We start from the raw sequence: 15,574 nt of genomic DNA, 5'->3' as shown, positions 1-15,574 counted from the left end.
AATGCTGAAAATACGACTACAGATTGTCTCTTGATTGCTTCCTGAATAACCTGAATCATTTCAAACACACACCATGTCTGTGGTGAAATATAGTTTGAAAATCTCTCTCTTTCTCTCTCTAGTTCTCTTATCCATATTTTCCTCTTTCCAAACATATGCTGTGTGTATGTGTGTGTGTGTGTGTGTCTGTAAAGGCAGATTGCTGCTGTTGTTGATGAGTGCCATACTGCATACACTCAGTATACGCAGCAAGGCTTTGAAGTATTTGAGTAGACTACAAACTGATTGGAACTGTTGTGCCAAAGAGTGGGGTGGCAGAGAGAGAGAGAGAGAGAGAGAGAGAGAGATAGAGATAACCACAGTAAAACACAACGGCCACATGGAGAGATTATGGTGTTGTTAATATGGTGTTGTTCACAGTTTAGATATTCTTAGGAAAATATTCTCGTTTCACTAAGACTAAAATCTATTTCAGCTGAAATAAAAGAAAACACAGTATAGTATACGGTTTTGGAAAGCAGCAGGGTAACATGTGGACATCTGTCCTCTCTCCTCACTGTAGACTGGCAAGAACCACAACTAGACTCAGACCTAGACTGGAACAGAAATTTGTATTGGCTGTCAGCATTCACACACACACACACACACACACACACACAATGCTAGTATGCTTGCTAAAAACAACGCTTCGTGTGTTTATCAGCCCATTAGCTTCTTGTAACCTCTCACCCTCTGTCAACTGTGAAAGACGGTAATTATAATAAACAGCCACGAGGCCTATTAACACATAAATCCTGTTTATTACTAATGAGCACCACCTGAGTTTGGCTCAACATCCTGTGCTGATATTCTGATGATCGTTTCTATTTCTTCATTTTTTATCATTTCTGTATTTTGACTTTTTATGGGTCACTTTTTTATTTTTTCAACAGACTAACATTCTTGCAATTAGAGCAAGGAAAACTAGCTTTATGACTTTAGAAGGCAAAATATATGCCAAATTATGCTCATTTGTGTCCACACTACTCTTTCTTTTCACCTAGTCCCTGTAGAACCCAACTAATATGACCATCCATCCAGCTGCACTGGATTTTATATGGTTTTAAAAAATGGTATTTCATCACGAAGCTAAACAAACAAACAAAAAAACTAAACATTGGTTAAAGCCATTATGGCTCAGACAGTTACAAATTTAATTAGCTGTCATAAAATGTAATCTGTAGCCTGTAATCTAATCCAAAACAATACTTAAATTAATGTCATCTGATCTGAACTTTCTATAATTTAAGACATGGTATTTGTAAAGTAAATAAATTAATTTATTAAATAAAAAAGACAAGAGGAAAAAACATCATCTTCAAACAAGGCAAACAGAAATACAGGAATAGATTATGTAGGGGACATAATTACCTAAACTATACACACTGAACAGGATGCATTTTGTGTTTGTTTGTTTGTTTGTGTTTTTGTAAATGTTTTCATATTTAATATATGAAATTCAGAAATACAGAGGCAACAGGGATTGGTGGAGGGAGTTTATACCAACTGAAGGGGAAACATTAAGTTAAAGTTAAAGATAAAACATTATTTTCAATACTTTCAGCAGAGTTGGTGTTTTAGTTTTGTTCTGTGCAGTTTTAGAATGAAATAAAAGGAAAGGAATAACATGCAAATGTTTGGGTGCCCCAAAAGATTTGAACTCTCAGCTATTTTTTTTTACCAAAGTCTCAGACCTTAATTAGCTTGTCAGGGCTATTGCTTGATCACAGTCATCATTAGTAAATGCCAGGTTATGCAAATTCCAAAGCCTTATAAATACTCTAACAATCAGCAGCCATGAGCTAAGTATTAGTATGTTGGTATGATTTCAAAGACATATTTAAACTAGTCTGATGTATTTTGAAGACAAGTCATGTAGACTGATGAAGATAAAATAGAAATGCCTGAGCTAGAAACCATAAGCATTTATAAGCTGAAGTGTTTATGTTCAGTACTGACCATGCAGAGTGTCCAAACTTTTGTTATGGGTCCTTTTGATTTAGTAATAATTTTGCTTAAAATATTAACTTTATGCCTTTTGAAAATCTGTTTAATCAGTCTAAAGCTGTCTATAGTAAAACATTTTGACAAGGGGTGCCCAAACACTTCCAAACCCATTCATTCAGATATATACATATTTGAATCTGTAGACTTGCTTTGGTAATTTTATACTTAAATCAGCGCTAATTTTAATTGATGGATTATTATTATTATTATTATTATTATTATTGGTGTTGTTTATTCTTGAATGCTATTGCATATTCTGATCATTGTTTTCAAATTGCACACATGTGATTTAATGTTGTTCACGCCTCTGCTTTATTCTATTGTTGGTTACAAATGTATCATTCAGTAAGTCTTGCTCATTAAAGCTCATTAAAAATCAGTAGTGTATATTAATCTAATTAAAAATGCATAAACAGATATCTAATGTAGTAGAAATGCACGTGGACAGAGTTTACCCGGGCTGGTAATGTAGTCAGTGTCAAATGTGTCATGGAGGGGCAAGAGGGTGTAGTACCTGACAAAGGTACACATGAATGTGAATGTCTTACATGCCTCCAACAATGTTTTTTTTTCCCTGCCAAAGCCTCAGAAGATGAACTGTGGCTGCATCTTTAATTAAAGAGAGGAGAAATAAAGACCACAGACAAACCTAAGTAGACCAATAAAACATTCTGGGAGTGGCAGAGACACACTCCTTAAATACAAAGTCATCCTCCTATTCTTCTCTAACGAATTAAGAAATGGATTTTGTGTCTCACAAAGAACAAATGATACTGGTTAGTTTGAACCATTTTTAAACATTTATTTTAGGTTCATTGATCACTCGCCCTGCTGTGTTCCTGTGTGTGTTGTTCAGCAACAGCCCTCTAGCACTTAGCATTAACAAGAATGAGCCACTTGCGTCTGATTGCAGGGCTTTGTGTTGCTTAATAAGCTAGCACTGAGGGATATTAATAAGAAAATATACAGTATACAAGACACTAAATACAGTGTCATGGTTCAATTGATAATTCTGGTTCCGTCAGTTCCGAGTTAAATAACAGTACTGTTATTTTATCAGGTTTTAGTTGATTGAGTAGATTAAAGTCCATTGTGTTCAGTAGTGTGCTAACGAGTCATGATAATACTTTAACACAGATCAGGATGGCTGACATAAAAAAGGAGACAGATGATCTAATGCACTTAACACCATCTTTGATTCATTGTTTCACTCACTAGTTGCTACCATAATGTTGGCCACTGCAATAGTCATAATACAGAATTCTGCAATATGCAACTGAGGCGTCATCATGGTGTTTTAATGCTGTTAGCTGTGAGCATCTTGACCAATTACAACTGGATCTAATGAACTGATTAACTGATTAATTGGATACTACGGCTGGATCAAGTAATCAACTAGATCCTACATCTGGATCAACCAATCAACTAGATCTACAGCTGGACTGGCTAACTGACTGGATCTACAGCTGGACCAGCTAACGGACTGGATCTACAGCTGGATCGACTATTCAGCTGGATCTACAGATAGGTCAGGGGGACCAACAAATCAAGTGGACCTGCAGAGGGAAGAATGGCTGGATCTACGGATGTACAGGTGGATGGATCTACAAATGGATGATAAACTGGATTTACAGCTGGATCAACCAATCAACTGGATGTATGGATAGGTGGCTCTACGGATGGGCAGATGAATGATCGGATAGATAATTAACTGGATCTACAGTTGGATCAACGAACTCGATGGATCTGTGAATGGATGGATTTGCTGAAGCATCTACACATGGATGGATGGATGGTTGGATCTGTGGACGGACAGATGGATAGACAGTACACTCCTCTTCGTCGTACACTGGCTTTATTTACTTTCATCCTTCTCACTGTACTAACTGACACTATACTTATTCTCCATTTCAGCATAACCAGATAACAGAACTCTGTTTTTGCTTCTGTAATGTGGATGGTTTATTGATCATAACATTTTCCGAAGACCCGTAAGTGAAGCTCCAGCTTGTTTGCATTTGCTCTTGGCCCATTAAAACACTTTCCACAGACTAACTGCACAATGGAGGCTCCAGCAAACCTGAGCACATTAAAGTTTCATGCAAAGACTGGCTTTCATCACTTAGATCTGCACTCCCCTTACTACTCTCTCCCCACAGCTCTCTCTCTCTCTCTCTCTCATTCTCTCTCTCCATCTCTCGCTCCAAATCTTTCTTTCTCACTCTCATTTGTGACACCTTTGATCCTGAGGCGCTTGTCGAAAAGAGCAAGGATTTGTACTGCTTAATTTATCCTGATCGGTCACCGCAGCATTGCGCGTGAAGAGTAAATAAGAAACCATGTATTGAATTCTGCTTTAATTAATTGTTTCTCCTGCCTAGGACATGGGATGTTTATTGAGCACCTTCCACTGGGAAATGGCAATAGGGTTAAAATCGTGATGTTGTGCTGTTGTTTACACTGCTCTTTAAACAGCCCTGTTTTGTCATCCCTGTTGCACGTCTTTAAAACACTCTAAAGAAGATGCATTCAGAGAGCTTCACGTAAGATCTCACAGCAACATAAAGAATTAAAGGCCAGAAAAATGTGATATTCCATTGTATTGCCTTATAACTTTCTTGCAGCTACTTAAAATTGGTAACTGCTTGACCTCTGTGATTTGGGCAGAACTGCAGTTGAACTTGACGATGTGGCTAGCCCTGAAAGACAGCAGGTATCCATGCGTTTTGACCCCATATTCTGCTTTGTTTCCATCGAGTCCTGAATTCACATGCTGCTTTGAAGCCATCACTGTTTTCGTTTTTCCTTGCTCCTGTGAAAACTGACAGGGGCTAACACACTGAAGACCAGAACAGCCTTGTTCTAACAGTCTGCAAGTGATGTAACAGGGTGGAAATTTCAAAAGCATGCTGTGCTCCTTCTTATTTCTTATTCAGGTTTTAACTGTGAATGTCCTGAATCACAAAGACATATCACTAAAGTGAATTAGCAGATTGGGAAATGGAAGAAAGATTGCATAAGGAGCAAGGTTTAATACATGTTGCATTTGAGCAGAAGCTCTGGCAGCAATTGACACTGAAGCTGTCTTATCATAAAGATTTAAATGCATAATAAGGGTCAGAATAAATCAGATGTATAATTATTTTATGTTAATTTAGAAAGAGATAAAGGGCCAGATTCACCTCAACATTAGGATGAAATACCACCAAGGTAAAACCTTTGCTCATTCTAAATCAAGGATTATCAACAAGTTTTATCATAGCGCAATTTGGCACCACAGTGCCTTCTTTGTCTGTGTGTTAGCCATTCATAACAAAACACTGTCACTCAAAAAAACACCACCTGACAGTAACTTTTACAGTTAAAAGCCTACAAGAGCCTCTGTAGCTAACCGAACACAATATTTTAAGCAAATCCTAATTTACAGTTCCTGTGTCTTTCACAACATAACAAATATAAATACATATATCAGCCTGATCAAAAGTATGGCCACCTTACAGAGTCCAGATGTCTTTGTCAGAAATCACAGCTTGTAAACGTTACATTGCAGAAGATTTCCGGTTGTTCTAAAATCTTCTTGGGTCATCTCGTACGCAGAGCTTGTCTAGGGTCTATCCACACATTTTCTGATGTTTAGGTCAGGGCACTGTGAAGACCATTCCAAAAGTTTCAGTCTGTGCCTTTTCAGTCCATATTTTACATCGGTATCTCGTTTCAACTTCAGTCTTTTAACAAATGATCGGACACTTTCATCCAGGATTTGCTGGTATTTAGTGGAATATATTCTTCCATGCACCTGTGCAATATTGCCAATGCCACTGGCCGCAACTTCAAAACATGGAAGGTCCACGCCTCCATGCTTCATTGCTTGCAAGGTGTTCTTTTCTTTTTTTTCTCCAAATGCTTATTTTCTCTTTGCTGATTGCGGCCAGATTTTTTGTATTTTGACTTTATTAATCCATAGAACATTTCTTTTCCAAACTCACTCTGCTTTCCTTGATGCTTTTCTTCACAGTTCCCCAGAACTGTCATTTATTAATAACTTTCTTATTATTATTCCTTTTCCCAGCCTTGTGGGCATTTATTCATTTATTTTTTTGGATGTTTAGACAGTTGCTTAGAGGAGGTCATGTTTGATCAGTGTTTGCTCAATGTTTGAAGAGCCAGATAATATATAAAGCTTGGAAATCAGATTCAGCTGACAGTTCCTTATTACAGCTGGTGACATGCCTCAGGCGTGATTTGCTAACTAAGGTCTGAGACCTTGTCAAAAACATATTCATGTAGTTCTGAAGGTGTCCAATCTTTTGCACAGGCCAAATTGCTGATTTTATTTATTATTATTATTTATTATTTTCACAATTGGGAATTGGTGAAAATATTGTTTTAATTATAATAAATATTGATTTGCAACATATGCTGTTTCATTATTATATAAATATGACTATACAATTACCACTGTGGCTTTCTGTCTGTTGCATGCTTCCAGTCTCTCTATCTCTCTTACACTCTCTCACACTGTATGTCTTTCTTTGTCTTTGTCTTTATCATTTCTCATGTTTAAAATATTATCCATAATCTCTGGACAACATATTGTGAAAATATCTGCCTTCTGTTTAGTCAATATTGGTATTTCATATTTCTGTAGCTTGCTTTGGAATACTTTGATTGTCAAACTCCTTTGATTTTGCTATCTTTAAAGCCAAGAGTCATGATGACTCTTCTGATGTTGAGAGGGCATGGGCTGACTAAATTTACATGATTTTTGCTAGGTTTTTCGCACAGCTGCTCTAGAAATCTGTACATAGAGCAATGTTTGACACTATACATGGGACACATTACATAAAAGTACTGTGCATCATTTTGTTGGCTGAAAGCTTAGGAAAAGAATTGGAAATGATTAGGAAGTTGTCCATGTTCAGAAACCACAGAGAAAGCAAATGCAGATATTTGGATTCTTGGTGCAGACTCAGGGGTGAGAAAGTCTCAGACCATGCAAAGTCCAATATCAAATCCTATACATCATCAGGATGTCTATTTGGTGTCTCTAAAAATGCTAACAGCAGGGAAATGAAACCCACAAAACTATTTGTGCATGAAACTAAGAAATCAGAAGAAAGAGAACAGATGAAACTTCATCGATTCTGATGCAAGCAAGACAAGGAACCCCCCCCCCTCCAAAAAAAAAGCGATATTTACCAGTATGGTGGATACAAAGAGCGTTCTGTTAGTGAGTGAGTCTGTGACGTTGGCCATCTTTCCTTTCTGGTTTTCAGTCATGTTCAGACCACTTACAGGATCCCAAGTGCCAATCTGCAAAGAACGCACAGAAACGTACTGTAAGTACAAAAAATGAACGGGTCCTTTTTTAACAGGTCTAAGCAGAATGTGCTTTTGCATCATGCTGTTACAGCTAGTTTCCTAGCAATGTCATATATACATTTCCACCATATTCACCATGAAGGCTGTTTGTGTACCATAAAAGTTACTATTTTCATCAGAAATGTTTTTGTTGAGAATTGTGTGTATGTCATAGACACATGTCTGCACTAAAGCACTAATATGACTCACAGTGATATCCCATCCAAAGTACAGCCTCCACGTGACAGAGTTAGTTTTTATACAGTGTTACAGCTAAACCTCCCCTGAGAAATAATGGGATAAGTCAATCATGTGAATATTTTAGTGTACAGTTTCATCAGAATCATATTAATGATGTAATGCAAATAAAATATATCAATAATTTATATTTATTGTGTTATTGGCTGTTCTACTTCCAACAAATTTCCCATTTGATTTTTAGTAATGCTATTTATTTGGATGCAGAATGCTCATTTGTCTCAAACACAACATAGGACTGCAATTGTGTTTGTTGTGTTTGCATCAATTTCTCAGACTTTTTCAGGACTCTAACAACCAGCCCCTCCATCTGTTACAATTAACCCTGCCTACTGGCAAGTTGTTGTTTGCACACACTTGGGCTACTGCTGAATTGTTCATAAATGGTTGGTGCTGAAAAACATGGTTTCATTTGTAGGAGAGATATGCAGGTTGCTTTGGCAAAAATTGCAAATCTTGCTCTAATACTTCAATTATTTAACACAAATCAGGAAACATTAGGCAGCAGGCCACACTCGCCTCTATAGCTCCTGTGGCCAACTTCATCAGCCTTACCAAACACTACAGTCTGAACTAATGATTTGTGGAGCAAAAGGACCTATGGAAAGGAGCATTCAGGAAGTAGCTCAACATACTATATTGTTCAGAGGGAGGCTAGAAGAGAGAACCAGATGGGCAGAAGAATGCACAGTGTTCTCTCTTAAACCTGGCACAATTAATCCTGAGGATACTCTTGAGAGTTGTGGGCTCCACCGAGAGAGCGCAGCAGGGCCACACTCTCTCACCCATTCAAAAACAAAGTGCTTCAGATGCCTTCAGAAAACGCCTAAGCTGTAGTTTGTAATTGCAAATCAACTCTTTAATTCAGCCTTCATGAGGCTGGAGGGCTTCTGAAGGGGTTTTTTATTAATAGGGTAAATTATTCATGGAGGTGCAGACACATGCGCCGGCGAGATGGGAGGTCACAGGCGGCTGAGAGGGAAAACTCTTGTGTGAGACGACAAGCGTGTGCGCGCGTGTGTGTAGGTGTGCGAGCATGTACTCTACATTGTTGAGAACGATGTGTGTATAATTAAGAGCTGTGCCATTTTTTGTTTGTTTTTGTTGTTTTTTTTCAGTGTGAACTGTTGTGTGCTCGTACATCAACTTGTATACAGGTTTAAGCATTTTGTACGCAGAGGGTTTGGCACAGCTACCTTCTCCAATCCTTCCTCCTTCAGGCTGATCACATCCAGATCGAAATCTGTCCTCAGGCCGTTGGTTTTGTTGAAATTTATCCGTCCGGTCAAGCCGTCCCAGTGGGCCTGAAGGTGTGAGAGAAATATTCATCATGACCGGGCAGCGCCAGCCAAGAAGAATCCATCCCTCTTTGGCAAAACAGGGAAATTCATTATTCATTGGAACATACAGCTCACCTTCAAGCAGGTCACAAAAGCAGAAACCAGAAAAGCTCTCATTCTCACACACACACACACACAAGCAAAAAGAACAATGACCCACACACACAGACAAAGGCACACATTTAAGAGTATTTTTAGGGGGGGGTGTCCTCTGGGTTTTGGCTCACTTCAGAGGCATAGAAGGAGACCTAGAAGCATGTATAAGGAGAATATCTTCATAGAGTGTATTAAAGTGCCTGTGTGAATTATTCCTAGGAGTGTTTATTTATTGCCTTGTCCTCTCTGCGCTCCTTGCAATGCTGATATTAATGTTCCCTTTTTTATTTTTGTCCCTTTTATTTGCTTCACTGCTTATACACGCATTCATCAAATTTCTGTCTTATTTGATAAATTCCATTTTTATAATGCATCGCCTCAAAACCACATCTATGCTGTACACATACACTAGCTGTGCCTTTAACTGATCCCTGGTGTCAGTCTAGATTAGAGCTCCACTGTGCTCAAAGAGAGAGCTGAGTGCAGGTGTCCAGGGCTAAACAACAGCCCCTTTTGGCCGACTCCACACCACTGCCATGGGCTTACCGTCCACAGCTCTGCTTGAAGTTCCATCACAAAAAGGATCCGAAAAGGAGGGCGGAAAGGAGGACCTGAGAGAGGGCGGCCCGCCGAGTAGAGAGATTTGGCCTGATCACTGCTGCAGTCGGAGGCGAGCAGGCCTTTTGTGCTTTAATGTGTCAGAATCCTGCACAGCGCAGCGGTCTGAGCCGAAGCAGGGGCTGCCTGTGGTATCACGCAGCGAATACAGCCCAGGGTCTTAGCCAGCCTAAATATAGGCCGCAGAATCCAGTACTTAAATGACAGGGAGGGTTCGGATTAGACGCCCAGGTTTTTCCTCAAACCAGTATGAGAGAGAATAATTAACAGTGATTAAGATCGCTTTTCAGCAGGGGAGCCAAGCAGGTCTTGCAGAGCAGGAGTTCATGGTCATCCAGAGGAGTATTTTAAGCTGCTGTCACATTAAATGCTTGCAGTTTGCATCTCACTGTGAACTCAGTGTCATCACGGCAGGACTGAAAAATCTGAAAGTCTCAGTTTGGTAAAGTCAACATTTTGCAAGTGACTGGGCATTTCAGCCCTGGCAGGGGTCATCTCTATGCCCCCAGGTCCTTTATTTATGCAGTGGAATGTCTACAAAATAGCCTTACTTTTCCCTTATTTGTCTGTTGTCCCCCAGGCCCCATGTCTTTGTAAATTTTGGAAACAGATCTATGTCCCAGGGTTGGATATGGCCTCATTGAAATTTTATTGAAAATAACGTTGTTCTCATGACCCAATGGTTCAGCTCTATGATATCTCCTTCATATTTCCCCAACATGAAAAAATAAGAGTAACACAACTCTGACACATTTACAAAGCAGGGTGAAGGTATGGGAGAATTAAATGTAAATCATTTTGCACTCTCATAATAAAGGAAGAACCCAAAAGCGAGCTTGTGCCTTATTTCCCCACACTAAACAAATGAATGCGACCACCAAATCACTATCATCAGTTTTCTGTGGCTCTTGTACAACAAGGCTTACATGCCAACATCGGTCATGTACCGATACAGCTCAGGCAACAACACTTTTTTAAAGTGGCAGTGCCTACGTTTTTCTTGTTTGTTTTAAAGAAGCATTCCTGAGTGGAGAGGGAACAAGTCTAATACATGGTATTATTGCGCTGGTGCGACCATTCCTGCAATGTCTATTCATTCTAAAAACAGAGTTTTTCTGGCCACATCACATGTTTTATGTTCTATGTTTTATGTGTCCTATCGTGTTCAACCAAAAAAAACGTATTATTAAAGAGAGTGTGACAGAGTCCATGCTAAAACCAAGATTAACTGACTTTTGAAAGTAAGAGATAGTTCCTTCAAAAATTCAAAAGTGAGTGCTGAGTTGGCTTTTTTTCTTGCTGAGCTAAGATATTTTAGTTTTTTAAGACTGACTACTATAACAGGCAGCCAGACTATCATTGCTGGTATTTTGTGTGTACCTCCTTTACAGTATAGTACAGTACAGCTGAATTACCTGGTAGCAAATTTGCCAGTTAGCTTTTGTTTTGTGGTTTTGTAAACACAACCTATCGACCACCTAAATAGATACCTGACAGAGTGTATGCTTTGACACATGCTAAGCAGCTGTAGTCTTTTAGACAAAGTTTTATCTGTCAACTGTTTATTTTCTTATCGCTGCACCTCAAAAAGACTTCAGACTCCATTTTCTCCATTTTTAGTTTCCATTTGTTTTTCTGACAGTATTGCATCAAAATCTTTGGACAGTGGCCACCATAAACTGTAGACAGTGACAGTCTGTATTTGCATTTAAATGGTTTAGAACTAAATACATTCATGCTGATAAGAATGACAACCATGTAGTATTCTTTTACATTTATCTAACCAAGTTATGACTGAACTCTCCCTAAATACTCCACTGACTAAATGGAACTCACATCAGCTGGATGCAATTACACATTCTCACCAGAGAGAAGTCTAAATCTCCAAATCCCCCTAACTTACAGACTATTGCTTAAAATACAGCATTGATTGACTCAACATTTTCTGCAGATTGTGGAAATGTAGCAGAGCCGTGCTAGTGCCTAGCATAGACAACTATGTACTTAGCTAGTGTGATAGAAAGTGTTCACTATACAACAACAAAAAACAATCCCTAGACATCCACACCTAGTGCTGTATAAGTCAGTTACTACCCAGTGTGGCGTGCTCTTAATTGTTATAGTAATGGCAGTTAAATGCAAGAAGAACAGGTTACAGGTTAGTTGTGTAGTTGGTTGTTGTCACTACATCAATATCTCTGGGACCTTGCACTGACCACTTACAAACTGCCCCCCTTCAAATTAAATTCTAGCTATGCCACTGTTCCAAACACACATATTCCGATAAATGTTCAGTAAATCGTATCTGAAATTGAGTTCTGGATTTGTTGCTTCCAAACAAATGCCCTCATTAAAACACACTCTGTAAGGGTGCAACACAATCTGCCACTATCTGTATCTGTATTTGTTTAGTGCTCCAAATATCACATTCTGAATCTGTATGAGGACTGGATGAGGACATGGTCTAAACCTGAGGTTTACGTTTATAATGGAGATCTACTGATAGGAAATGAAGTTTAAATTATCTGGAATAGAGGTTTAAACATTGAGACACAGCCACAGGCCCACACGAGCAAGCAGACTTCATTGTGAAGCTCAAGGTCATGTCTGGCTGAAAAGTGGATAAAAAAATAGTTGTCTCTTATTGATGAAAACCTGGGACCTACACATAAAACAAATCATGGATAGTGCACCTCCTATGTATATCCTTATTTGTATCTGTTTAGAATGCATTCTTAATAATGTATTTATATTTGGTTATGCAACCAACACACTGGTGGATGCATTTCAGTAAACAAGTGTGAGAATCTTTTTCGTGGCTTACTGTTTTTAGTACTGATTTTATTAGAACTTTACAATATTAACAACTTTGTAAAACATAACCATCGTTGTTTGTGGGATCTTTGAACATCTACTCAATAACATAATCCAAATTCATAAAAGGTAAATTCCTATTGAACAAGATGCACTTTATTGTCCCCTGGATGACTCATGGATCTAAACATTGTCCTTAGAAACCCAATCATGTGTCATATTGAGGTGTGATGTATCATATAAAGAAGAAGGAATATAAGCTATATGGATAGGGATATTTGACCCTGGGAACAAAGAGTTTTGGGAAAATAACACCAGGGACAGGGAGCTTTGAAAACATGGGGCCCTGAGAATATAGGACACTGGGAATATAAGGACCCCAGGAACACACAAGCCTAGGAATACAGGACCTTAGAAACAAAGGAAAATGGGAAAATAAATGTGATCCCTTTCCAGAGCTAATAATATTGTGGTGAGATTAAGGAAATGTAAATAACAGGTTATACCTAGAAAGTGCTACAATTAGAGCACCTTGGTGCATTTCTCAGTGTTGCTGAAGGGAAATGAAGAGGTCAGAGGAGTCAAAACAATTATGCTGTTGGTGGATGATGGAAAATAAAGTGTCATAATTCATTAAAATTCAACTTGAAGTATTTTTTGCTCTGGAAGTTACTACATAAACCCCTTCATTGCACCAATTTCCACTGAAATACAGGGCTCTTTCCTTTAGCAGGAGCACACAAACAGGTGTACAAGACAAACATATACACAACACCTGCCCTTTGCTGGTGAAGTACCTCTTTGATGAGTGTCATGAAACGGTTGCCAAAGCGCCAGGGTTTGTGGCGGTTGCACTGGAGCGAGCTCACTGTGATCTGAGGGGACTGCTGGACAGCCACAGCCACCACATGCACCGCATCATACATCAGCGCTGCGTCCGTCTGCAGGTATAAGCACACACACACACACACACACACACACACATACACACACACACACAAAGAAGCACAAACACAAACATGCCAAGATTAGTCTCATTACAGCTTCACTTGCTGTTGTACCCTGTTGGCACTAGAAGTGCATCGTTTCCACCTGAGCTGCATTAAAAAAAAGTGTCATCAGAACAATAAAGTCACTACCTGTTAGGGCATGTTAACCAAGACTGCACAAAACAGCCCAACTGTTGCTGGTGGCTCAAAGGAAAACAATGGCATTAACAGATGGGCAAGAGGCATGGGTGAAAGTGTGTGACGGTTGACTGCCAGGCAGCCTTGCATGCTTCCAATATCAGAAACCTCTCCTTCCACAGGCCAAAAAGGGAAAAAAATCTAATTAGTGTTTGTCTCGGATGATTGAAAAGCAATCACAACAGCTCTCAGCATTTGTTGGTATGGAAATCGTGCCTGGGGGGGTGCGTCGGAAATCGCTGTCCTGTTGAATAAATCATGGCTAAACCTGTCATTTTCCAGCTTTTCTCTCTGATTATCTGTCTGCAAGGTTAGGACTAAAGACAGGTCAGCTGTAATAATATGGAGGAATCTCTTGGGGGATGTTTGTGTGTGTGTGCTGATATCAGTCAAAGAGAAATCAGCATGGCTGAAAATTACAGGTAGTCCAGCAGAACTCCGTGATCAGTGTCTTTGGCTAGCCCCATCATTTAGAGCAAACTGCTTTCCCAAGTAGAAGCTTCAAACACATCACCACTCAGCCATGTACAAAATACAAAGAGTCAATCTGAACCCACAAGATGATGGACTAAGCTTTCAGTAATTTGGTTTTAGATGGTTGCACCACTAGGCAGCTCCCAACATACATCTAAATTTAAACTTGCAGATAAAAAAGCTACTGTGAAGATCCTTTGCATTAATGGTATTCAAAGCAACACTATGTAACATTTTTACTTGAAAATAACAGCTCCATTGGGCATCAAATGGCTCAGCGGTCTAATGCGCTACCACTATGGCCAGGCATCATGAATTCGAATCACGAGCCATGTCGTTTTGTCATCAGCAGCGAGAATCATAGAAAGCACAATTGGCTCTGCTCTCTCCAGATGAGTAGATGGCACTCTCTCCCCTCACTCTTAAGCGGTGTTGGCTGGCTGGTGTTTAAAAAGGCTTCAAGTGTATCGGAGGAAACATGTGTTAAGTTCTTTCCTTTCTAGTGTCGGGAGCATTGCTAGCGCTGGTACAAACAAATAAAAACAAACAAACAAATAAATAAATAAATAAACAGCTTCAAAATTCTTGTGATGCTCCACTGACTTGAAATATGAAAAATACGGTCTATATCATTGCTAATCCGAACTTGGCACATTGCTAACTGCACTGCGTAACTCTGGCAAAGCAAGCAGGACAACACTCACTAGACCTGTGTAACCTAGTGTATGCGTTACCAGAGCTGTATTTGTGTAAAATTTGGTAATATTGCTCTACAGCGACAGTACACATGCCTCTTTCACTTTCAGTGATGGTTCTGTATCCATCAGCTTGTCCAGAAATGCGTGTCCTTTAGGGGTGACCCAAACTACACTACCGACTGAAAGCAAAGATGAATTCTCCATAAAGTCCAATTGTTTTCATTAAAGGTAGAGCAGTGCAGTGTAATGGAAAGTGCACTGTACTGAAAACATACCTTTAAGGGCACCACCCCAGTGGTGAAGTAGGTAGCTCCCCACTGACAGTTTTTAGTTTAGTTTTTAGAGTTACCATTTTGGGGGTACATTTTTTTCTTGCAACAAAGCCAAAATGAGCTCACACACCATCATTTTGCAGCAAGGGAATGGTCTGTGCCATGGCAACACCAAGCAAAAAACATATAATAACAGAGATATTTTCAATGATGACACATCTTTTGTGGTCACAGCAAACAATCCTCACTCCTAAAAGGCCATTCTTGCAGTGTGGTGGAGCTACAAAAGCTGAGGCAGGTACTGTATACCAGGAGCCTATTGAAATGGGCAGATAAAGAGTCTCCTCACACCCAGCATGCCAGTGCCGCCTCTGACAAGGCTCCCTGATGGCCGGGGGTGGGAAGAGAGA

The 15,574-nt window shown here is 39.4% G+C and overlaps 1 protein-coding gene across 2 annotated transcripts in view; it reads right to left on the bottom strand.

Moving 5' to 3' along the window:
• The window catches only part of grik2 (glutamate receptor, ionotropic, kainate 2), a 158,737-nt gene that overhangs the window by 53,620 nt on the left and 89,543 nt on the right, over positions 1–15,574 (bottom strand). For both annotated transcript variants that reach the window (XM_072679718.1, XM_072679719.1), the window contains exons 7-9: positions 13,331–13,474; positions 8,862–8,969; positions 7,246–7,359 (exon numbers count right to left, since the gene is read on the bottom strand). In XM_072679718.1, the coding sequence (XP_072535819.1) occupies positions 7,246–7,359; positions 8,862–8,969; positions 13,331–13,474 (366 nt within the window). The remainder of the gene's footprint in view (positions 1–7,245; positions 7,360–8,861; positions 8,970–13,330; positions 13,475–15,574) is intronic.

Source organism: Salminus brasiliensis, chromosome 5, assembly GCF_030463535.1.
Source record: "Salminus brasiliensis chromosome 5, fSalBra1.hap2, whole genome shotgun sequence".
NCBI lineage: Eukaryota > Metazoa > Chordata > Actinopteri > Characiformes > Bryconidae > Salminus > Salminus brasiliensis.
The sequence above is the reverse complement of the archived record's forward strand: the minus strand, read 5'-3'. Positions and strand labels throughout refer to the sequence as shown.